Source organism: Triticum urartu, chromosome 7 (genome assembly GCF_003073215.2).
Source record: "Triticum urartu cultivar G1812 chromosome 7, Tu2.1, whole genome shotgun sequence".
NCBI lineage: Eukaryota > Viridiplantae > Streptophyta > Magnoliopsida > Poales > Poaceae > Triticum > Triticum urartu.
Window position 1 is genome coordinate 26830353 of NC_053028.1, and position 25192 is coordinate 26855544.

At 51.0% G+C, this 25192-nt stretch overlaps 1 protein-coding gene and 1 long non-coding RNA gene across 2 annotated transcripts; both read left to right on the plus strand.

Moving 5' to 3' along the window:
- Positions 1-868: 868 nt before the first annotated feature.
- LOC125518216 (26S proteasome non-ATPase regulatory subunit 7 homolog A-like) lies at positions 869-20182 on the plus strand. Its single transcript, XM_048683131.1, has 5 exons — positions 869-1055; positions 1294-1386; positions 16525-16527; positions 18520-18526; positions 20089-20182. Exons 1-5 carry the CDS (start codon positions 869-871, stop codon positions 20180-20182), a joined length of 384 nt encoding a protein of 127 aa, XP_048539088.1.
- On the plus strand, positions 2372-4034 carry LOC125524046. The gene is made up of 3 exons (XR_007290525.1): positions 2372-2467; positions 2568-2671; positions 3749-4034. It is a non-coding gene; the product is annotated as an uncharacterized LOC125524046 (long non-coding RNA).
- Positions 20183-25192: the final 5010 nt, after the last annotated feature.

Genomic DNA, 25192 nt, shown 5'->3' on the forward strand with positions numbered 1-25192 from the left:
GAATTTTTTATGCCCGTTTCAAAATGCGGTCAAAACGGCGGGAATGACCATTCCTAGCTAGTGGTTGAAACTTGGAATTTTGTTGGTGTTTCTCTGATTAAAAAGATACTTATGTACCTAGAAATGATTTTTGGAAAAAATAAATAGCAAACTATGATGCAGCTGCAGTTCAAATTTAACCCGCTTCCAGCTGAATCGGTGGAAATTTGTCTTTTTCACGAGAGGTGGATCAAAACTTTTTACACCCAACCATTTTGTCAATTGTGCATTAAATATGGCCTAGTATTTTATAAAAATGATTTGGTCCAATTTTGCAACAATTATTTTGTAGTTCCTTCACAAAAAAACCTCCTTTCGGGCACTCGAAAAATGATTAAAAATAGCTAGAAAGATAAAAATGCATGCAAATTTGCGATCATCCAAAAAATGTGCTCTAACTTGAGAGAAAAATTTAGTTGTGCTGTTTTGAAAAATATTTTTGATACCTGCTTCACAAAACACCCATAGTTTTAGTACTTAGAAACTATTTTAAACCATAAATTTTCTAAGCCAATCAGGGCTCATCCCACGGATCACCCCCCTTAGCCGATCTGAACCGTCCGTTCTAGCTGATCTGAACCGTCCACCTCTCAGCAGCCTAATTCAAAACCTAGCAGCCCGTGCCCGCCTCTCTCTCCCCCTCTCCGCCGCCTCTCTCTTCCCCCTTCTCCCCGATCCAGATCCAACCCAAGCGCCCCGTCATCTGCCGCCTCCCCGTCCCCTGCCGCAGCCACGACGTCCGCCCGCTCGCGCCCTTGCTCCCTCTCCGCCTACGGGGCCGTGCCCCTTGCGCTGCTCCCTGACGACGTGCCGAGGAGAGGGAGAGGAGATGGACGTGGTAAAGGCGGCGCAGCTGTCGGGGCGGACGCTGGAGAAGGTGATGGTGCACCCGCTGGTGCTGCTCAGCATCATCGACCACTACAACCGCGTCGCCCGTGACACCAGGAAGCGCGTCGTTAGCGTGCTCCTTGGCACCTCCTCCCGCGGCTTCATCGACGTCACCAACTCCTACGCCGGTAAGCGAACGACCGAACCCCCACCTCTTCCCTGATAGGGTTTGCGCTGTCCTGGTCCCCGGCCTGTTTCCGGGGGATCCACGCCTCTGGTGGGGCCTAGGGTTCACGGAACCCACCCTGGCTGTAGCTGCTGCTAGATCTGCTGGCGCGAAACCCTTGCGTGATTAGATATGTAGAGCTATTTACTACGGTGGTGGCTTACTGAATTTGTGAATTGCGTCGGCTTGTGATCTTGCAGTGCTGTTTGAGGAGGATGACAAGGACCCAAGGATCTGGTTCCTCGACCATAATTACCATGAGTCTATGTTCTCCATGTTCAAGAGGATCAACGGTATGCTGTTTTAGAATTACCATGGCTTGAAATTTCCATGTGTAGTTGTTTCTGTTGAATTACCATTACTAGAAATTGAGTTGCATGTCCAACACAACCACAGAAAGAAACACTAGCAGCACTACTGCCTATGCTTGATTTCTGCAGTAAACATGTTATCTGAAATTCTGTAATGACGTGAACTGATGTGAGTTTGCGCACTTGATGGTTTATACTTGGAAGACAAATGAACTTGTTTTGGTTGTATCTCTCCCTGTTAATTATGGGTGATTTCCTTCTTGCAAATTATATATGTTCTGTTTTGAGCTATCTCTCTTCCTGGTAATAAAAGTATGTGCATTGGTTGATATTTAGTATTCGTATGTCTAGTTCACGATGATGGTCACCTGATTATGTTACACTTGCAAATTATATATGTTCTGTTTATACACTTGCAGTTGAATGAGTGTTTCACATGATTATGGTACACTTGCAGTTGAATGAGTTCTTCACATGATGCTTATACACTTGCAATTGAATGATGCTTATACACTTGCAGTTGAATGTTCATAGTAGTGAGCTTCACATGATTATGGTACTATTAATTTGGTGTAGTTGAATGAGTGCTTGCTGTTGTTATTTTTTTAAATGAGCATTATTTTTGTCTTATAATATATTGATTTGCACTTAACCAATACGATGAGTACGACGACGAGTCCGACCAGGGCGCACTGGCAGAGGAGGCCCAGGAGCTCGCCGCCCCTGATGGCGAGGGCGCGCCCGACTTGGATGGTGGCCGCCAAGGCCAATGCCAGTGAGGACGTCGTCTCAGAGTTCGTTGGGGACCTCATCCCATTTGACAAGGCACGTGCCACTACGAGTGTGTCCCCGTGGACAGCACAAGGTAATGTATCCTAGTACCTTCGTCTCGGATCAATTTGCCTCCTCTCTGTGTAGCTGAATGTTGTTCATGTGACTGTGTCTTGGCATAAATGAGGATGAAGAGGTGAATGGTGTTGATTGTTGAACTGAAAGCTTGATTTGGTCCGGTGGAGGGTGGCTTTGTGTAGAATGGGGAGGTGGGAGAAGAAGAACTCTGAAGGTAAACAATCTAACACTGCTGCTCATAATCTGAGGCTTGTTTATTTCTGCATTGAACTGAAGCTTGTGTTTACAAGTCAGGTTTTTTTTGTGCCATCCAGGGGCAGAATGCTGGAGCTAGTAGGCAAGCTAGCACCCATGGATTCGTGAACTGGCTTGGATGTGTACTTGGTTGCCAGGGTTGGATGAGGACGACGGCTACAAGGTGAGACCATCGTGATCCACCCTCCCACTTCCTTCTCGTGATTCCCTAACTGCTCAACATGTTGATCTGTTCTGAACATCTGAAACTTGCTGTGTGCAGGGTGACTAGTGATATTCAGTTTTTTGTGTGTGTTTTCCACACACACACACACATGGTCCTTCCTTTTAAATCTCCTCTGCTGCTTACTGATAGAGTACTATGCACTTACAGTAGTTGAGTAGTAGTGTGTAGGGACTCTCGAGGAAAGTTTACGTATTTAAACATTATGCTTAAAAATAAAAGGTTGTAGTTCCCTTGTAGTAGTATGTTTATGAATGGCTGCATGAAATGATTGTCCAGTACTTCAAATATTTGAATCGGGGTTAATGTAATCACTTGCTGCATCCTGTTTGATTGACCGGAGATGCTAATAGGAAAGCAAAGCAAATAGGAAAAGCATGTGCTGCTGCTTTTGCTTATCCTCCGCGTAAAGCAAAGCATCCTATTTTTATTTCTTCATTCATGATGCATAAAATTCTGGGATTGTGTTCATATAACTAATCTGCTGTTGTTGTGCATAAAATTCCATGATCTTTGCGTGCAAATTCTGGCCGTAGTGTGCTCTCACGTTGTACATGCCCCTATCTTTAGTAAGATTAAATTGCTACTATTAATGATGAATGGTTGAGTTTTAAAACTTGAAGCGGCACCTACTTTCTGGTCCTATAGTGTTTAAAACTATTAATGATGAATGGTCTATATTACTGAGGATGTATAATGTAGAAGTATAGAAACCATAAATTCAAGCTTCTGTTGTAGCATGCTCAATATATATTGTTATATATTAGTGTCATACAAAAGGTTGAAACACCATGGTCTCAGTCATTTGTAGGAACTAGAAACACTAAGGCTGACATACACTTTACTGTTTCATCCATTTTTTCTAATTTAATTTTGTGGATAGTAAATTTGTAACTGTACGCCCTTTGTAAAAAAATTGCATTTTATGTTCCCATGCCCTGTAATGCTGAAGCATGGTTCTCTGATAATCTGCACCACTCAAAGGCTGATATCTTGTATAAATTTGGCTTTTGGCAGGTAATCCTTTTCCCTGCCATGTTCAGGTGCATCACTCTGATGCCCATGAAGGGTGAGATCTTGGTCGACACTATGGAGAAGACCGTGAAGCCTGGTGTGTTCCTCAAATCGGGACTGATAGAAACCGAAGGGCCACTCGAAGCTGTCAAAGGGAACTTGTAGATCTTGTGGTTGTGATTACACTTGTAGAGACTTGTAGAGCTTGTGGCCGTGATTACCATTGTATCTAAGTTATATGATGTAACAAACTTATTTTGGCTGTGATTACCATTGTATTATTTGTGCTTTCTGTTTGTTCTGATATGGATACATACGTACATGCTGAGATGTAAGCTGGAATAGCCATCTGCCCTTGTGATGTCAAGCTTCTAAATGCATGTTATGGAGGCCCAAAATAGACTGGATTTTAAAAGGGTCGAGGCTCAAAAAAGAAATGAATTATAGAAGGCTACATCCTAGAAAATAAAATGGGCTAGGCCCATGAACCCAACAAAAATTGATGAAAAACACACAAATAGGCTGAATTAATGGGCCCGGCCCATGTAAAACGCCGAATCGGATCGGGCTGAATCTTGTGCCACATCAGCTTGACATGCTGGATGCCTACATGGCCTGGGGAGATTGCTAGTGACCAAAACTCCACAGTAGGAATATTTTGGTCATAAACGTCTTCGAACATTCCAGAAGAAAGGTCGATATAGTCAGTTTACGACTGCCAGCTTTTGACCTTCTGTTTTTGGTCACAAAAAGGTCGCAAATGGAAATTTCTGACCTTTCAGTGACCAATAGTGGTGGTCACAAGTTGACATATTTCTTGTAGTGTAGACGAGTCCGGCGCATCACTAGCTGTAACAGCTTAGATAAACCTGAGATTGTTTTGATGGATATACCCACATAGGCGGTATCTGGGGCTTCCCGCATGTAAAAGGGACTACAGTTCGGCTCAACCTTAATTATCTTGAATTTTAATGGTTTATTAAGAATAACCAATTTTTCGCACGACAAATTTCATTTAAGTTCTTCTCTTTTCACAGATGATAATCGTGCTACACCCTCCAGGATACGGCACAACGGAGACACACGCACAGACGTGCAGCAGGGCCCCGCTCAAAGGTTTCTTTTTAGATTAAGACCCTCGTAAACCTTTCTTACTGTCTCTTGTTGCTTCACACCCTCCGGATACTCAACACAACCGAGAGGGATGCTGGCGTTATTGGCATTTCGCCACGTCAGACTAATGCACGTACCTGGAAATTCAGGGTTCAAGGGCATTACTCAGCCCGGTATATGTTGTACAGACCGAATACCTTAGGGAGTGTTCGGCGTCACGAGATTGACCTTATATGCATCAGCTCCGAATCATGTCTTTGGTCAAATGTTGGGTTTGCCCGGCTCCCGCGTTTTGCTACCTTACATTCCGCTCTATCGGCTAAGGTGGCACCGGGAGAACTACTGCGATTGTGCCCTGGTTCATCCGGATGAGCACCTCAGTAGACAAAGCCGAAAACTGACTCTCATGATAAAGCGCGAGACTGGTCAACCACTCGATGACTTAGCGGAATCTTCGGGATTCCTCCACATTAACGAAGGACTGGTTTTCCCGGTCATGTACGTACGCGCACCGTATTCGGATAGCCGCGGAAATACCAGGGGCTATATAGTAGCCCCACTATCAAACTCCTATGGTTAAGTGAAAGTGTTAAAGCAATATAGTCCGATTGCCTCGTTCGCTGCGCTATCACCTCCTTAATGGACCAAGACGTTGGATCAAGTGTGAAGACGCGCTTTTGCGAACACCCCCACATTATATGCGTGGGGGCTGAAGCCGATGACTGCAAACTTCCGGGATATATATATATATATATATATTGAGAAACAGTATAACAAGGCTCGAACATACGCTCCAGATCAATTCTGGTCGTCCCTGATCGCTAACGCGTTGCACGCCCCGTCTCGCGGGCCGCTGCAACGCAGAGCTAGCTGGTTTTTCTCTCAGTAATCAGGCCGCGTAAGGCCCACAACTTTTTATTTCGATGGTAACAGCCCAGGTCGTACGCCGCATATCAACATCGCCATCCCCAAACGAGAACAATTTCTCTGTTCCTTCCGCGCCGCCGCTCCTTCCTCCTCGATGCGCCGACGTTCCATCGTCCGTGAGCTGCTGCTGTGACTTCCTCCCACTGGTGCCGTTCACCCCCCTGTACTCTTCATTTGCAATCTCTTCTTCATAGTTTCTCAATTTCGTGCCTTGCAATGTTCGTCCATGGCGGCTGCGGCGGCCGTACGCACCGTCGGCGTCCATCGCCGGCTGCCCTCCTCCTGCACCCTTTCTCCATGCCTTGCAACTGTACCGCGCGTCCCTTCCCATCCCGTAACCGAAGCTGAAACTGCGGCATTAAAGATCCACTGTCTACCTCCTGTGATAATGGTGATGGTGGTAATTAGTTTCAGGCGTGACGATGGTGATTAATTTGCCCTGGTGCGTTACCCCAAACTCCCATTCTGCTTCATATATTATTCCTTGCGCCATCTCTTCATTCCTACCTTCAGTGTCTCTCTCGGCCATTCCTATTGCCTAGGTTTGTTCTTGCCGACTATCCATCTTCCTCCCTCTAGTTCTCCTTCACACTAGTAGAAAACGGAGCTTTAGCGCCGATTTGTAAGGGCCTTTAGTGCCGGTTCCATAACCGGCACTAAAGGGTGGGCACTAAAGGCCCCCCCTTTAGTACCGGTTCGGCACGAACCGGCGCTAAAGTGCCACCATGTGGCGTGAGCTTGCGCCCTGGTATGGGGGACCTTTAGTACCGGTTGGTGTTTTGAATTTTTTTTTGAAAATTTTGGAATTTTTTAGATTTTTTTTATTTTTAATTCTTCTGAATTATTTGATGATTTAGTCTCTAATCACCTCTCTTAACTACTCAAGTGTGGATCACTCATTCCAAATCATCTAACTTGCCGACCGGTCACCCATTCCTCTCACTACTCTAGCCCGAGCACGCTTAACTTTCGGGTTCTATTCTCCTTCGTTTCCGAGTCTGCACTTGTTGTTTTCCTGACAATAGTAAGATGTCAATCCTATTAACCCTCAGGAGTTTAGCTTGAGCATGAAGTCACACATTTCACCGTTTGAGTTTGAAACTCTTATTCTAAAAAACAGTAATTATTTAGTAACGCTAATATTTCTTGAATAAGTTTGACCATAGTTTGACCATAGTTTGACCAGATTTGACCAAAATTCAAAAAATTGAAATAATTATTTAGTAACACTAATATTGTTGAATAATTATGTAGTAACATTAACACTTCTTGAATAAGTAGTTTGACCAGATTTAACCAAAATTGTTTAAAAAAACTGAAATTTGACCATATCTTTTTTTCCTTTTGGAATTTGAGGATTCTAAAAAATTCCAAACAGGCCGTAGGTTGTCTCCATCGGATGCGGATTTTCGTGCTGAATTTTTTATATATTATACGTTTTTTCCGACATCGTATGCAAAAGTTATAGCCGTTTTACATTTTCCCTACACTTTTTGCAAAACATGTCCAAATTGTAGTTTTCAAATTTTCCTAACTAGTAGATGTAGTAATATAACTACCTCTCGAAGGATTTTATTTTTTGAAGTTTTTATCATTTTCTTTTGATTTTTTCAGAACTGAAATGGCAACACACGGGGGGAGGGGGGGGGGGGGGTAGAGTTTGAAAATTGCCCTATAGTGCCGGTTTGCGTCACAAACCGGTACTATAGGTCAGACCCCTTTAGTACCGGTTCATGGCACGAACCGGTACTAAAGGTTAGACCTTTAGTACCGGTTCGTGCCACGAACTGGTACTAAAGGTGATCGTGGGGTCCCGGCCTGACGCTAGCCTGCCACCACCCCTTTAGTACCGGTTCGTGGCACGAACCGGTACTAAAGGTTCAACACGAACCGGCATTAATGCAAATCCGTTCGAACCGGCACTAATGGTACCATTAGTACCGGGCCAAAATCAAACCAGTACTAATGTGCTTCACGTTTGACACTTTTTCTACTAGTGTCATGTCTTCGTATCTATGGAAGTGACCTCCTATTTCTTCCTTGCAGTTTTGCAGTCCTCATTCCTTGGGATTTGCGTGTTGAAATTGCTTGAGGATGTGTGCGTTACACCCAATTACAACCATGGCTTCTGGACATGTATCATGCTCACAAATATTCTTACATACGGTTGTCTTTTGATCATCAAATATGTTTTCTGGATTACTGTGATTTTAGTTGTTACATAGGAATTTGTTTGATTTTCCCTCCAACCGGCCACATCCATTTTGTTTGCTTCCTTTTCTTTTCTTTTTTTCAGATTTCATACAATCTGTCTATGACACGTACTGGACCTAAGTAGAATAAAAATGCCTAAACATTTTGATTACAAGCCCATGGAAGCGATGCGTGCCAGTTACATTGTCCTAGCGAACCAAGTGGAGTCCTTCCGCAATGTAGGCAGACAAGGATTAATGAACCAGTTACTATATACAAAAACAAATAGTGTTAATTCATCTCTACTTGTGCTACTTTACGAGATTTCTATTTCCTTGATAATTGTGTTCTATACTGCCATACAAACCAGGAGATGAATTCTTCCGTCACTACTCTGTGTGACACACAAGGGAAAAGCGTGCATCAAATAAAGGGACCAATTTAAAATGGTTCGGCAAAGGGTCACCATCTGATCCCAATGGACAACCCCATTCATCGATACTCTTGAAGGTTTCACTAGATTACTGACCTCTACACAAATATTGTGCAACCTGTTTTTCCCATTTAAATCTAACTTTGCATTCTTGCTGGTAATTTCAGCTACTTACTGTGGTCGATCAAATCTTGGTTCACCGATGCTTTAGATGCCGACACTGTGATGCAGCTTTCTGGTGGGAAGAATAAGCGGACAGATAGGCTCATTAATTCCTCCAACAGGCCAGAAGCCTGAATTTGCCCTACTGTATATCCATGATCACGAGACTGACAAAGAAATTGAAAATAGAATATGTGCTTTGTGTAATTATAACAGTTTAGAATTGCTAGGGACCGAATAAAGGACTAACCTGACCAGTGCATAGCCATTAGAATATTGGGTCCACAATCAGATGCAGATGTCCAATACAATTTACCTACGTCTGACGACATTGCTTTGCTAATTGTTGGTGTTTTCGCAACTGATACATTCAAGAGAGATATTATCATGCATGACAAGCAACGTGGCTTGCACTACATCTCCAACTTAAATCATTCCCTTATGCCCTTGTAGTATTCAATATTATTCCCCCATGGTGATCCTGAATTTCATTTGGCATTCAATACACTGATGCTCACCTCTTACCTCCCAAGGCTCGCAAAATAATTAAAATGCTAGATTATTATGCATATTGCTGCCATTACAGACCTGGCCAATACAACCCATACACAAGATGTGGTAGGGCTACATCCCAGCTACAGGTTCATTGTTACACATGCTTATAAAAGAACCGCCGTTTATTGTTCGAAAATAAATTGAGTTCAGATCTGGCCTGACATTGAAAAAACGAAGCAAGATGAACTAACTGATGATATTAAAAGAGGTCAAGTTTTTGGACATGATGCAGGGTTTTGTTTTCTCTACAGAATTCTTTCTAAATCACATATAATCTTTGTTCGTCAACACCTTCGTGGCTTCAACTTGCTGATTTCTTAGATTTTCAAGCACAAGGATTTCACTTTTTCAATTCCTCCGTCGTATCATCAGTCTCAAACCTATATGATTCAGTGAGTTTTCCCTATCATGGCTATAGCTGCATCTTCCTCAGCATCAACATCAGTGTTCAACGGCCTGGTCAAGTCTACCTGACATATTTTGTTTGTGCTAATAATAACGACTTTCATGCAACTATACTCGGCTCTTCCTCCATCAATCTTCTTAAGAATTTCATCTAAAATTACCTTCGGAGAGACGCCAAAAATCCCCAACTTATATGTATATTCAGGCTAACCCGTACATATAATTGTGAAAGGAGAATCACCAAGACAGTTACAAATAATTTAATCATGTGAAATATATTACCTCTTGCCACTGCAGCCATGGATCCATCTTGCTTCGTCTGACACTAACCCACACGCAGCTTACATCAGGTCATTATAAAGAGCAAACCAAGACACAGTTTTATAGTATTAATTAAGTGCAAAGTAAAATGGTAACTGAATCATTAACTTCCTACTACCCACTCAACTAGCATTACAATTCGGACAAATAAAAATAATAATTAAAACTTGTGCATTCATCTTTAATTAAAGGAAAAGACTGTCATTCCTACCCATATCCTGAGCATATCATGAAGCAATGTTCAAAACAAACATAAATTTTCAAAAGCATCTATGTTATTGCATCAACGATGGGCGGGCGCGGCAATGCGCAGCTTCATGATCTAGTATATACATAAACGACTGCACAGGAGGCATAATAATACTTTCAGGCAAAAGTATAAAAACAGCCTTTATAATTCAAATAGCATTGTAATTACAATCGAGATACATGTCACTCGAACATGACACTCTTTGAGCCCTGAGCCTCTATTAAACGAGCTCCCTCCAGGACTTCTTCAAAATAGTGCTCGGCTGAAACCTGGCCTATAGCTGGATTCTGGGTTGCAATCGCGGTGGCCTCCATCTCCGCCCAGTATGTCTTGACACAGGCTAGAGCCATCCGCGCACCCTCAACGCACACCGACCTCTTTACAGCGTCGACATGTGGCACAGCACCAAGGAATCGTTGCACAAGAACGAAATAACTATTTGGCCTTGGTCCTTCCTGCCAGAGACGATCCACGACAGACCTCATGGCAAGCCCGGATAACCTATGGAGCTCGACCCACTCGTCCATTTGCTCACTTAACAGCAGCGGACGTGCCGGAGCATTAAACTGCGACCAGAACAACTTTTCCACCTTGTGATCTTTTTGATCTTCGAAAAACTTGGTCGCATCAGCAGCACTTGCTGCCAAATCCAGGTACGCGTCCGCAGAACTCCATAATTGATCTAGAAGGGCATACTTAGGATCTCCGAACTTCGTTCGCAACAAAAACGGCTTCCCAACCATGATATCTCCGGCTTGACGTAGATCCTCCTTCGCTGCTCTAATTTTAGAGTGTGTTTCCTTGGCTGCTACCATGGCTTTCTCCAGGTCCACCGTCTTCGCTCGGCTTTCCTTCTCAAGAAGCTCATAACGGTCGGCGGCATCTTTCAACTCAATAGCCATCTTGGCTATTTTCTCTTTGCTCCGGCAGTGTGCAGCCTGTTCGGCTCTTAGCTCTTCCACCGCATTTATGGCGGCCGCATCACTCTTCCTGGCTTGTTTCTTGGCCCGGGCAAGTTCCGCCCGGAGGGTCTCCAGATACTAGCATATTACAGATACTAGCATCATGCTCCTCTTAATATATGTTGATCACCGGAGAATACATACCATGTGCCTCATCAAGCCGCTTGTTTACAAACACGATGTCGGCATCTACCGCATCAAGTTGTCGTTTCAGTTTGGCAAACTTGCTAGTCCGGCTAGCCACCAGACCCTCAGCCGCCTGCACATGATAGCAGCACAGTTATTACCTGGGACTATGATCTTCTGTTTGCCGCCTTTTTCGATAGCAACCAGAGTCTCAAGGGCTACTATCTGCATAGGGCACACCTAGCGTGTCCGGTACTGTCAAAAAATATATATTACTTTTCGTACCTCAAAGCCTCTCTGCAGGCTCATAAAAGCTTCATGCAACCTGCTTTTGGCGGATGAAATCCTCTCAACCACCGTACCCATTAGCGTACAATGCGCTTCTGAGATAGCCGCTTGCTCTAGAAGATTCGTCAGTGCGTCTGGTCGCGCACCGGACAGTTCTGGACTCTTTCTGTTGCTCTCCTTAGGAGACGAATACACCGGACTTCGGGTGGCCGAAGGGTTACCTTACGACCTTGGCGGATCAAGAGAAATCCTCCGTGAAGACACCTCAGGGTCGTCCGCTTCACGAGGTAGGGAGGCACGGGGAGGCGTTTCGCTCTCCATCATCTCCGGAAGAAGATCCCCCGAAGACGAACTCTGTCGAGAAGGGCTACGATCTGAACTACAAGACATATGTCTCGGTTATCATTCTCAAAAATGAAGCAGGGTATATTTACTATAAAGTACTTTTGTTTACTTAGAGCTCGGTGGAGGGCTGGTCCCCTTGCGGGCACTATGTGGTAAGGATACCCTCTAAGGTAGGACCCCCTGACGAAGATTTCTTCCCTTGTTTGGAAACCATTGTTTCCAAGTCATCCGAGGCGGTCCTTTTCCTTCCCTGGGGAGAGGGAATTTTAAATTCTTCTCCCCGACTATCCTCCTTCGCGGAGGCACTAATTCCCCCGGTCTGGATGAATAATGAGTGAGGCTCGCTTTCGGCTTCTTGGTTCCTCCCTTTATCTCCCCCTGATGGAACTTCATAAGGTGCAAGCTCAAGCATCCTCGCTAGTACAGGATCCGGTGAGCCTTCGGGAAGGGGGGTTGAACACCTGATCATCTTCGCCTTTTTTACCCAGTCCTGGTCAAAGAGCCATTTTTCAGAATGATGTTGTGATAAATAAAAAGACAGCATGTTCGGCCGAAGAACTACTTACTTGGGTATCTGGACGATTGCAGCTCAGACCCGCATCCTCGGTGGTGTGCGGACACTTTATTTGTGATCCGAAGAACAGTCTGTACATCTCTTCGAGCGTCACGCCGAAGAAGTGCTAGAGAGTTCACGGTCCTTCCAGGTTGAACTCCCACATACGGAGAGGTCGACGTTTGCAAGGCAGGACTCGACGAACTAGCATGACTTGCATTACCTTGACAAGGCTGACATCTCTCTCGAGGAGATCTCGGATGCGACTCTGCAATATCGGCACATCATTTACTGGCCCCCAGTCTAGCCCCTTGTTGATCCATGACGCCAGTTGTGGCGGGGGCTCCGAGCAGAAGGCGGGGGCCGCTACCCTCTTAGTACCTCGGGGAGCTGTGATATAAAACCACTCCCGTTGCCATAAGCTGGACACCTCCGGGAAGGAACCCTTTGGCCAGGTAACATCGGCACCTTTGCTTATTACGGCACCTCCGCATTCTGCATGTCGCCCATTAATCATCTTTGGCTTCACATTAAAGGTCTTGAGCCATAAGCCGAAGTGTGGGGTGACATGGAAGAAGGCCTCACACATGACGATGAACGACGAGATGTGAAGGATGGAATCCGGGGCCAGATCATGGAAATCAAGCCCGTAATAGAACATGAGTCCTCTAACAAAGGGATCTAGACTAAAGCCTAGCCCTCAGAGGAAGTGGGAGACGAATACGACGCTCTCGTCGGGTTCGAGAGTGGGAATGACCTGCCCTCGAGCAGGCAGCTTGTGCGAGATTTCGGCGGACAGATACCTGGCTTCCCTTAGCCTCTTGATGTCCTGCTCTGTGACAGAGGAGGGCATCCACCGACCTTGAAGGTTGGATCCGGACATGACTGAATGTCCGAAGCGCCTAGCCTGAGCCTTGGGTGTTGGAACTCGAGGTGGGGGAAGGATTCGATTGAGTGCGAGCAGAAAAGGACAGGCCTTGGCCCCTTTATAAAGAGGGTGAATATCAAACATCCTCCGTGTGACCGTTTGGAACTTGCCTAAAATCGAGGAGTCATACCAACAGGCATGATTGGGTTACCCATACCCGTATTGATGAGAATCCCGTGATAAGGAGAACACGATCTCTGCTTCGACAAGACGTGCCAATAAAACCGCCTCGCGAGACGTGTAGTGGCAGGCTGGGAGAAACGATTTGAATAATAACCAGGCCATGGTGTGATGTCGCATTATGAAAAGCTGTCAGAAGATAAGATTTGTGGAAATATTGTGCTCTCTACGGTTGTCGGGGGTTGTGTGCGACATATGCCAAAGGATGGCTTATCATGGTGGGAGCGAGTAGAACGTCGCCGGTGCCCGGAAGCGGGATGAGGCGTGACACGAACGCCGGCGTACTTTACCCAGGTTCGGGGCTCTCCTAGGAGATAACACCCCTAGTCTTGCTCTGCGGGGTCTCCGCATGATCACTAAGGCAAAGTGAGTACAAGGGTGCTCCTCGAGCTGTATGCTGGAGGTAGGAGACGGCAAGGCTAGCTCTTTCCTTCCTCTGTATCTGGTCTAGTTCTAATGGGTTCCAACCCTTTGCATGGGTGCCCTGGGGGGTTTATATAGGCCTACTCCCCAGGGGTACAATGGTAATCGGGCTAGGCGCAGGGCCTAGCCGTCAGTCTCTATGGCCGCAGGCTTCTTCGCCGACTGCCTGGGCCCGCCGACTGGTGGGCCCCGCCGACTGGTCTGGTACGGGGCCGACAGGCCGTACCCACCGCTTGTGGGTCCTGCTGATTGTTGATTACTGTAGCCGTGCCTCCAATGATGCAGGCTTGGTCAGGGGGTCATGGCAACAGCTCTGCCGCCTCGCGGGCGATTACTGCAGCCACTCCCTGTCTCGTCTGATTAATGGCGCGTAGAGCCCGAGGGAGGGGCGGGCCGACTCCTAGGGGCCGACCTTCCTCGGGTCCGGTTGGTAGAGCTCCCGCCGTCTTCTGGACTCTCGCTGACTGGTGGGGCCCATCGTCCTGGGGCCTTACAGACAGGCCGTCGTGGGAGCAGGACTCCGCCTGCTGGTGATGATGTCAGGGATGACCTGGCAACAGTGCCGCCTCGGGCGGAGATCTCCGCGGGTACAGCGCACTGTGGCCACGCCAGCCCTTGGAAAGGGGAGGGAATAGGCCATACTGTAGCCATCCCCGTCCCGTCCTGCTTGATGAGGGCATGGGCTTTGGTAGTGCCGTGGGCCGACTCCTCGGGGCCGGCTTCTCTAGAAGCCGCCAGGTAGGAGTCGGCTTGTCTTGACCTCGCCTCTAGGACTCGGCCGCGTGTGGGCAGTCGGCCGTTCCTCCAGCCGGCCTCCAGAAGGCGGCTATTCATCTTGGTGTCTTGAGGAGGGCAGTCAGCCCCGATGTCTTGAAAGGTTCTGGGCTTCGGGTGAGCCTACCCGTGGCCCATTACTCCGACAGTAATCCCCGAAGCTAGTGAGGCGCCACGGGTGATTGGTCGAGGAGCCTCAGTAGTTTCTTTCTCTGAGGGCTTGAGGTGAAACCTCGTTCGACTTCTGCCGGGCCGACTGGTAGGAGTCGGACTCGCCCAATCTGACTTGTCCAAAATTTTCGAATGCCTCGGCGGGATCCAAGCGGCGTGCTAGCTAAGCTTCCAGGCCGCCGCCAGCTCTGTGCCCATCACGTGGCGATGAGCGGCTGGGCTAGTCTGCCCACCCACATGCGCGACGGGACACACCTTCCAGCGGGGCCCGCCACTACCACGCCTCTGCGCACGAGCGGATCCGCTGCGATCGAGGTGGATGCTTGAGGCTCCCGCAAAGTTACTGCACGCAGTAAATCCCACGACCGCCCCCTTGGCTTAGCAGCCTATAGGCCTATAAGTAGGCGTAGGAGGGGGAGCGGCAGAGCACGCGTGCCCCTCCTCCTTACTACTTCCTCTTCTTCTTCCTCTTGTCGCCGCGCCCTAAGCTACATTTGAGTGATGCGGTAGTTCGCTCCCAATGAGCTCTTCCTCCGCCATTACGCCCCCCATGGTGCACTCCGGTACCTGGGACGGTTCGGAGGTCCACGACGACCACATCGACTTCCTCCGCAGCTGCCCGGCAAGGACTTCGTGTGGGTCCATCTTGCGCCGAGGAAGGAAATCTCGCCGGCGCCGGAGGAGGGCGAGCGGGTCGTCTTCCGCTCGCACTGCCTACGCGGCCTTGGCCTGCCGGCGAGCGGCTTCTTCCACTCCTTCCTCGAATTCTACGGCCTCAAGCCGCACCACCTCACCCCCAACACGATGGTGCTGCTGTCTGCCTTCATCACCTTGTGCGAAGGCTTCCTGGCGTTCTCCCCACCATCGAGCTGTGGGGCGAGTTCTTCTACTCCAAGCTCGGCACCCAAGCCACAGGCGTGCCAGCTCAGTGTGGCGCGTTCATCGTCGTGCGAAGGTCAGGGGCCGACAACCCGTTTCCCCCCATCACGCTGATAAAGTCGGTGAAGATGTGGCAGCGGTCGTACTTCTACGTGAAGAGCATCTTCACGGAGGGATACTGGGTCAATCTGCCGGGTTACGTAGCCGGCCCGCCAGCTGGAAGGCAGCCCAACTGGTCGTACCGGGCCAGGACGCTGACGCCCGCAGGAGCCGGCGCCATCGCGCGACTCCGAGTGCTGACGCAGTCGGAGGGCCTGACCGGGCCGGATTTGCTGGCCGCCTTCGTGGCGCGCCGAGTGTTCCCACTCCAAGGTCGCCCCCACATGATCTGCCAGATGAGCGGGCATCGGGACCCGAGTCGGATGTGCACCAAGGTGATGCCTCACGAAGAGGTAGCCTACATGGTGAACTATCTCGCGAACTGTGAGCTCAAAGAGGAGTGGCAGTTCGGCAAGGAGCCGTATTCACGCGCGATCCTCCGCCCATGGTGAGTTTTTTCTTTTTCTCTTTTTCTTTGACTTCTTTGTCGCCGAGTCCGTCTTGTCCAATCTGACCAATTGGCTTTGGTCAGAACCCCCTCCTCCAGCCAGCAGCCGGCACCGCGGGTACGAACCGCAAATTGCTCCCCGATCGGGCGGAGAGCGACGTCGACGACCCCGATTTGGGGGCTGCGGCCTTAGAGGATGACGCCGAGGGAGGAGGCGGCGAAGCGGGCGGCCCGAGGCTTGGAGCCAGTCTCGAGGACTGGCCTGACGACGACGCGGAGGAGGTCGCCCCGCGACACCAGCCAGGAGCCGGCCAGCCGGGCACGAGCTCTTCTGCCGCGCCGGACGCCCAAGGCGGCGCGAAGAAGCGCAGGGCCGCGCCGAGCCTCTTCGGCAGCCGGCCGAAGAAACCCAAGGGCTCGGCCGCGGCGACCAAGCGGGACGAGGCAGCTGCGAAGGCCAACCGCTTCCGCAAGGAGGTGAAGAAGCCGCCGCTGGTCTCTACGTAAGTGCTACCTTCTTTGCGCCTTCATTTTTTCTTTCATTGATCTTGCCTGAATTCTTTACTTGTTTCCCTTGGTCTAGGGCTCCCCTCTCTCTTGATTAGGTCGTAGCCGCCTCCATCGTGGGCTACACTCGGCGGGTCGATCCAGCCACCGACCTCCGGGATGCGACAGAGCAGAACGCGCGAGAAGCGCGCGAAGAGCGGGCAGCCGCCCTCCTAGAGAAGGCGGAGGCTGAGAAGGCGGAGGCCGCCGCCCAGAAGAAACTGGCGGAGGCCGAGGCCGCCGTCGCTGCGAATAAGTAGGCTGAAGAAGCTGCGCACCGCCAATCGGCGACCTCCGGAGTTCACGGCACAGACTGGGGAAGCCGACGGTGAGAACCCGGTCATGGAGAGGGACAGCGGCGATGCTTCCATGCCGGATGTGATTGTGTCGCCACCGCCGCCATCTGGGAGCGCACAGGGCAGACAGCCCTGGACCCTTCGGTGCCGCCAACTGAGGACGAGGTGGTGGCGGGCCTATCTCCAGGTCGGCACGCCGACGCGTCGCCGTCTCGCGAAGGCGGCTTCCGCGGCGCGCCCTCTGGAGACCGGCGCCACGAGCTCCTCGATCCCGGACACCGAGGTGACGAGTGCCGCGCCCACTGGGTGGGTGCGGGGAGGCGGGACGGGCCCATTGAACCGGGCGCTTTTGGACGTCCAGGCCAAGATCCGAGCCGAGGGTGACGCCATCCTGAGCTGCAACAAGGCGCACCTGGCGGCGCAGGAGGCCGTCCAAGTATGTTTCTTTCTTCTCCATTTCTGTTTCATGTGCTCCTTTGTGGGGGCGCGCCAGCGCACCCATTAGGTGTAGTCCCCGAGTTTCGGGCCGGCTGCTGAGCAGGCGGCTCGGAACACTAATCGGCGAGTTCCAAGTACTAACACTTGTCTGAAATTTTGTCACAGGAATACCACAATCTTCGCGTGACCGCCTTCGACGCCAACGTCGAGGAACTGGCCAAGCGGACCGCCGACTTGTCGGAAAGCCGGAGTGAGTCCTTTTGCTGTACGAGGAAGCGGTAACTCGCCATGTTTGCATCTTTGGCATCCCAGTCGCCTGACGACTGCTGGACCACCAAGTCGGAGTCACCATAGCACAGGATCCGGCGAATGCCGAGCTCTTTGGCAAGCCGGAGCCCGTGAACGAGTGCCTCATATTCGGCGACGTTGTTGGAGGCGGCAAAATGGATTTGCAGCACATATTTGAGCTTGTCGCCTTTGGGAGAGGTGAGGACGATGCCGGCTCCCAATCCAGTGCGCATCTTGGAGCCATTGAAATGCATCCGCCAATGGGTGGAGTTAGGCGCTAGCGGCAGGTACTGGGTCTCGGCCAGTCGACGAGGAAGTCGGCCAACGCTTCTGACTAGATGGCGGTGCGAGGATGGTGGTAGATGGTGTAGGGGGGCAACTCTATGGCCCATTTGGCCACTCGGCCTGAAGCATCTCGGCTTCCGATGATCTCGGCTAGTGGAGCTGTGCAGACCATAGTGATTGGGTGCTCTTGAAAGTACGGCTTCAATTTCTTGGCAGCAAAGTGCACACCGTAGCACATCTTCTTGTAGTGGGGTTAGTTTTGCTTGGAGGTCGACAGCACTTCGCTCAAATAATATACTGGTCTCTAGACTGGTAGTGCCTTGCCTTCCTCCTTGCGCTCTACCACGATGACTGTGCTGACCACTCGGCTCGTGGCGGCGATGTAGAGGAGCATGGGCTCCTTAGGAGTCGGAGCCGCCAGGACAGGTGGAGTAGTCAACATCTTCTTAAGCTGGAGAAAAGCTTCGTCCGCCTTGTCGTTCCACTCAAAAAAAGTGGGTTTCTTCATGAGTTGGTACAAGGGATGAGCCTTCTCTCCCAGCCGACTGATGAAGCGGCTAATGGATGCCGAACAACCAGTGAACTTCTGCACGTCCAGCAGTCGGGTGGGCACTTCCATCCTCTCGATGGCCTTGATCTTCACGGGGTTGCACTCTATGCTGCGTTCGGAGACCAGGAAGCCAAGAAGCTGGCCGGCTGGTACTCCGAAGATGCATTTCTCTAGATTGAGTTTGATCTGAAAATGGCATAGGTTCTCAAAAGTCTCCTTGAGGTCTTCCAGCAGTGTTCCAAGCTTCTCCGTCTTCACCACCACATCGTCCATGTAAACATGGGTGTTTCTGCCGAGTTGCTTGAGGAGGCACTTCTGCATGCAATGTTGAAAGGTGGCGCCGGCATTCCTCAAGCCGAACGTCATGGTCAAGTAGCAGAAGGCTCCAAACGGCATGATGAGGGCAGTCTTCAGTCTGTCGGCCGGGTTCAACTTGATCTGGTGATATCCTGAATATGCATCTAAGAAACTCAACTGCCCGCATCCGGATCACTTGGTCAATTCTCAGCAAAGCAAACGGGTCCTTGGGGCATGCTTTGTTGAGTCTAGTGCAATCAATACACATGCTCCACTACTTGTTTTTCTTTAGCACAAGGACCGGGTTGGCCAGCCACTCTGGAAAGAACACCTCCATGATGAAGTCGGCTGCCAGCAGCCGGGCAATTTCTTCTCCGACGACTCTTCTCTTCTCTTCTGACAGGTGGCGCAAGGGCTGCCTGACTAGCTTGGCATCAGACCGGACATGTAATTTCTGCTCGGTGAAATCCGTCGGGACACCCGGCATGTCTTTGGGGGACCATGTGAAAATGTCCCAATTCTCACGGAGGAAATCGACGAGCTCGCCTTCCTATTTGCTGTCGAGGTTCATACCTACGACAGCGTACCTCTCCGGGTGCTCCGGGTCCAAGGGTATCTTCTTCGTTTCTTTGGCCGGCTTGAACGATCCCTCAGCTTTTGACTCCTTGTTATCGGGCGACATCTCTGGCTGCTTGCTTGCCATCGCCACAACCCGGTCAAGGAGCCGCTTCTCAGCTGCGATCACGAGGGACTCGGCCAATCGACTGCTCTCTACAACGCAGGCGGACGACTTCTTGTAGTCGCCAGCTACGGTCAGAATCCACTTGGAACTCGGCATCTTCATCTTGAGGTAGGCGTAGTGAGGGACAGCCATGAACTTGGCCAGGGCAGGCCGGCCAAGCAACGCATGGTATGGGCCCTCAAGGTCCACCACCTCAAACCAAACTGACTCTCGGCGGAAGTGATCTTTGTCTCCGAAGAGGACGTCTATCAGGATCTTGCCGATTGGTGAGCAGGAAAGGCCAGGAACTATGCCATGGAATACTGTCCGGCTGGACTAAAGCTGCCTCTGTCTGATTCCTAATTTCTCCATGGTATCCTTGTACAGGATGTTGATGCTGCTGCCGCCGTCTATCAGGACTCAGGAGAAGCGAGCAGCTTGCCTGTCCGTGGCAAAGGTGGCGTCCAAAACCAGGGCATAGGAGTCGGGATTAGGCATCACCTCCGGGTGGTCAGCTCGGCTCCAGCTGATGGGCTTCTCAGACCAATGCATGAACTCGGGGGTCTCTGAGGCTACCGCATTCACTTCTGGCTACTGCAGCCGCCTGCTGCATCGATCATCGGCCACGCTGGTGAACACGACATAGGCTCCATGCTCTTCTGGGTACTCGTCTTGTATCGCGCCGACTAGTCTGACCGCCGACTGCTGGGGCGGAGGAGGAGGCGGATGCCCAGCAGGCGGGGGAGGCAAGAGGCAGTATCCCTTGGCGATCCTGGTGAGTTAGTGGCACTTCCGAGTGGTGTAGTTGGACGGTGAGAAAGCACTATGGAATTTGCAGGGAGAATCCAAAGTCTGCTCATATGAGAAAGCCGGCAACCAGTTGGGCTTGCCGCCCTTCTGACGTTTGGGCGGAGGCTACCCTTCCGGCTGCTGGTCTTTGACTGTTGCCACCTGCCGGCTGGTGGAAGCCGGCTGAGCGGCCTTGCGCTTTTGGTGGTTCTGCTATTGACGCCAACTGGCGTCTCCAACCGGGGTTCGAGGAGCCTTAGGAGCCACTTTGCCAGTCGCACTAACTTGGATCTCTGCCTTCATGGAGGAGTCGGGCGTGGCGTCTTTGTCTGCTATGATCAGCAGCTCATCGAGGGTCGCCGGCTCATCACAGAGGAGCTTGTGCTTGAGGAGGGTGCCCTCTCGGCACCCTGCGGTGAAGTACTCGATGGCCTGCACCTCGTGCATGCCCTCGCAGGAGTTACGGAGCTCGGCGCAGCGCGTGAGGTAGTCGCGAGTTGACTCGTTGGGGCCTTACACTCGCAAGGAAAGCTGGCGAGGCTTGGGTGGCCGCTTATACGTGCTGGTGAAGTTGCGGACGAAGGCGTCGGTGAAGCCGACCCAACTGTTGATGCTGCAGGGCTTCAAACTGTTTAGCCAAGTCCGAGCCGTGCCCTGGAGCATGAGCGGAACGTATTTTATGGCAACACGCTTGTTGCCGTTTGTTATGCTAACGGTTGTGGAGTAGGCGACCAGCCAGTCCTCCGGCTTCACGGAGCCAGTATACTTGGGTGTGTCTCTCGGGAGTGTGAACCCCTTGGGGAAGGGCTTGTCTCGAATGCGGGGGCCGAAACACGGCGGACCCAACTCATCTTCTTCTTCTAGCACAAGGGATCGGTGGAGACGGTTGATTCGGTGGCGAGAATCATTCTCTCCGACTCCCTCTTTGCGGCCAAGGCGGTCGCCGATTGTCGGGTGGTCAACAGGCCGCGCGGAGACTCGCCTTTCCCTGCGAGGGAGAGGAGGCAGACAGTCGTCCCGTCGTTCCACTGCTCTTGGGCGGCCGTCTTGGTCGCGCTCTATGGTGATGCGAGTTCGACTGCGGCTGGCAGCCGGCTCCTTGTCTTTTCTTCCATGGACGCCACCAGTCGGCGTCCGAGATGTCGCGCCTTGGTCTTGGGGGCGTTGCAGGTCGTCATTCTGCTGATGCAGCGCATCAGTGCGGCAGCCGGCCTCGTTCTGCTCGGCGGCCACGTCGAGGAACAACTGGACGCGCTTCGTCATCAGGCGACGTTCTTCGCCCTCGAACTTGTCTAGTTCGTCTGCCGCCGCCTGGGCAGCTCGGATGTTTTCCGCAGGTGTGGCGTAGACGGGGCAATTTGGCCTGAACGGGTTGGCGATGGCTACGCCGCGCTGCTGGACCACGCCAAGGCGGCTGGACCCGATGGGACCCGGCGTGCCGCCCACAGCGTAGTCCATCTCGCGCTGATAGGCCTCTGACAGGCGTCTCATGCTAGTCAGTTTCTTGGCGCCTTCGACAAGCTGAAGGCAGCGTGTGAGGGAGTCCTGGATTAGCGGGTGTCCGGATAGCCGGACTATAACCTTTGGGCGGACTCCTGGACTATGAAGATACAAGATTGAAGACCTCGTCCCATGTCCGGATAGGACTTTCCTTGGCGTGGAAGGCAAGCTTGGCGATACGGATATGATCTCCTCCCATTGTAACCGACTCTGTGTAACCCTAACCCTTTCCGGTGTCTATATAAACCAGAGGGTTTTAGTCCGTAGGACGAACAACAATCATACCATAGGCTAGCTTCTAGGGTTTAGCCTCTCCGATCTCGTGGTAGATCTACTCTTGTACTACCCATATCATCAATATTAATCAAGCAGGAGTATGATTTTACCTCCATCGAGAGGGCCCGAACCTAGGTAAAAACATCGTGTCCCTTGTCTCCTGTTACCATCCGCCTAGACGCACAGTTCGGGACCCCCTACCCGAGATCCGCCGGTTTTGACACCGACATTGGTGCTTTCATTGAGAGTTCCTCTGTGTCGTCGCTTTTAGGCCCGATGGCTCCTCCGATCATCAACAGCGATGCGGTCCAGGGTGAGACTTTTCTCCCCGGACAGATCTTTGTATTCGGCGGTTTTGCACTGCGGGCCAATTCGCTTGGCCATCTGGAGCAGATCGAAAGCTACGCCCCTGGCCATCAGGTCAGATTTGGAAATTTGAACTACATGGCAGATATCCGCGGGGACTTGATCTTCGACGGCTTGGAGCCACAGCCGGGCGTGCCGCACTGTCACGGCGGGCATGATCTAGCTCTGCCACCGAACAGTGCCCTGGAGGCCGCACCCGTGTCCGCTCCGACCCTTAGCTCGTAGCCAACTGCGCCAATTGAGGACGGGTGGCAGGACACGGCCTCGGGGGCTGCAATCTCTACGGCGATCGAGCCGAACACCATCCCTATTCTTTGCGAAGCCCGTGGCTCCAAGGTGTCGGACTCCTCTCCGGACTCCGAACCCTCCGCGCCCCTGCCAATCGAATCCGATTGGGCGCCGATCATGGAGTTCACCGCCGCGGACATCTTTCAGCACTCGTCCTTTGGCGACATTCTGAACTCACTAAAGTATCTCTCTTTATCAGGAGAGTCCTGGTCGAACTATGGTCAGCAAGGTTGGGATGCGGATCACGAAGAAATTCAAAGCCCACCCACCACACACTTCGTAGCCACTGTCGATGATTTAACCGACATGCTTGACTTCGACTCGGAAGACATCGACGGCATGGACGACGATGTAGGAGACGAACAGGAACCAGCGCCTATAGGGCACTGGAAAGCCACCTCGTCATATGACATATACATGGTGGACACCCCAAAAGAAGGCAATGGCGATGGAACAGCGGAGGATGACCCCTCCAAGAAGCAGCCTAAGCGCCGGCGTCAGTGGCACCCCTCTAAATTCCACCAAAGCAAAAATGGTGATTCCGGCACAGGAGATAATAACACCCCGGATAGTGCCGAAGACAACCCCCTCCAGCAGGATTCTGCATAGGAGGATGGAGAAGCCAGCCCTCATGAGAGAGCGGCAGACAGAGAGGTAGAGGACGATAATTACATGCCTCCCTCCGAAGACGAGGCAAGCCTCGACGACGACGAATTTGTCGTACCTAAGGATCCCGTCGAACAAGAGCGTTTCAAACGCAGGCTTATTGCCACGGCGAGCAGCCTCAAGAAAAAACAGCAACAGCTTAGAGCTGACCAAGACTTGCTAGCCGACAGATGGACTGAAGTCCTTGCGGCCGAAGAGTATGAACTCGAACGCCCCTACAAGAGCTACCCCAAGTGTAGGCTGCTACCCCGATTAGAGGAGGAAGCACCTAAACCTACATCACCAGCGCATGACGCGGCCGATCGGCCACCTCGTGGCCGCGACAGAGAGGCCTCTTGGCCCTCCACTCAAGCCGCACCCCGGCGTCGCTCAAAAAATACCAAGACATGGGGAAATGCACCAGACCTGCGAGATATATTGGAGGACAAGGCAAGGCAAACAAGATCGATCTACAGATCGCGTGGGTGCACCACGACACGAGACGATAACCGTCATGCCGGATACAGCAAATCCGGCCGGGCCGAACACAGCAGACAAAGCTCATTTGAGCTACGTCGTGATATAGCCCAGTACAGAGGCGCCGCACACCCGCTATGCTTCACAGATGAAGTAATGGATCATCAAATCCCTGAGGGTTTCAAACCCGTAAACATCGAATCGTACGATGGCACAACAGATCCTGCGGTATGGATCGAGGATTATCTGCTTCATATCCACATGGCCCGCGGCGACGATCTACACGCCATCAAATACCTCCCACTCAAGCTTAAAGGACCAGCTCGGCATTGGCTTAACAGCTTGCCAGCAGAATCAATTGGTTGTTGGGAGGACCTGGAAGCCGAATTCCTCGACAATTTCTAGGGCACCTATGTGCGACCACCAGACGCCGATGATCTAAGCCACATAATTCAGCAGCCAGATGAATCAGCCAGACAATTCTGGACACGCTTCCTAACCAAGAAAAATCAAATCGTTGACTGTCCGGATGCAGATGCCCTAGCAGCCTTCAAACATAACATCCGTGACGAGTGGCTTGCCCGGCACCTAGGACAGGAAAAGCCGAAATCCATGGCAGCCCTCACGACACTCATGACCCGCTTTTGCGCGGGAGAAGACAGCTTGCTAGCTCATAGTAATAACATGACCAAGAGCCCTGGTAATTCGGATACCAAGGACAGCAATGGCAGGTCGTGTCGCAACAAGCACAAGCACCGCATTAACAGCGACAATGCTGAGGATACGGCAGTTAATGCCGGATTCAGAGGCTCTAAACCCGGTCAGCGGAAAAAGCCATTTAAGAGAAATACCCAGGCCCGTCCAGTTTGGACCGAATACTCGATCGCTCGTGCCAGATACACGGCACCCCCAAAAAACCAGCCAATCACACCAGCAGGGACTGTTGGGTGTTCAAGCAGGCAGGCAAGTTAAATGCCGAAAACGGAGACAAGGGGCTGCATAGCGATGACGAGGAGGAGCCCCGGCGGCCGAACAATAGTGGACAGAAGGGCTTCCCCCCACAAGTGCGGATGGTGAACATGATATACGCAACCCACATCCCCAAAAGGGAGCAGAAGCGTGCACTCAGGGATGTATATGCGTTGGAGCC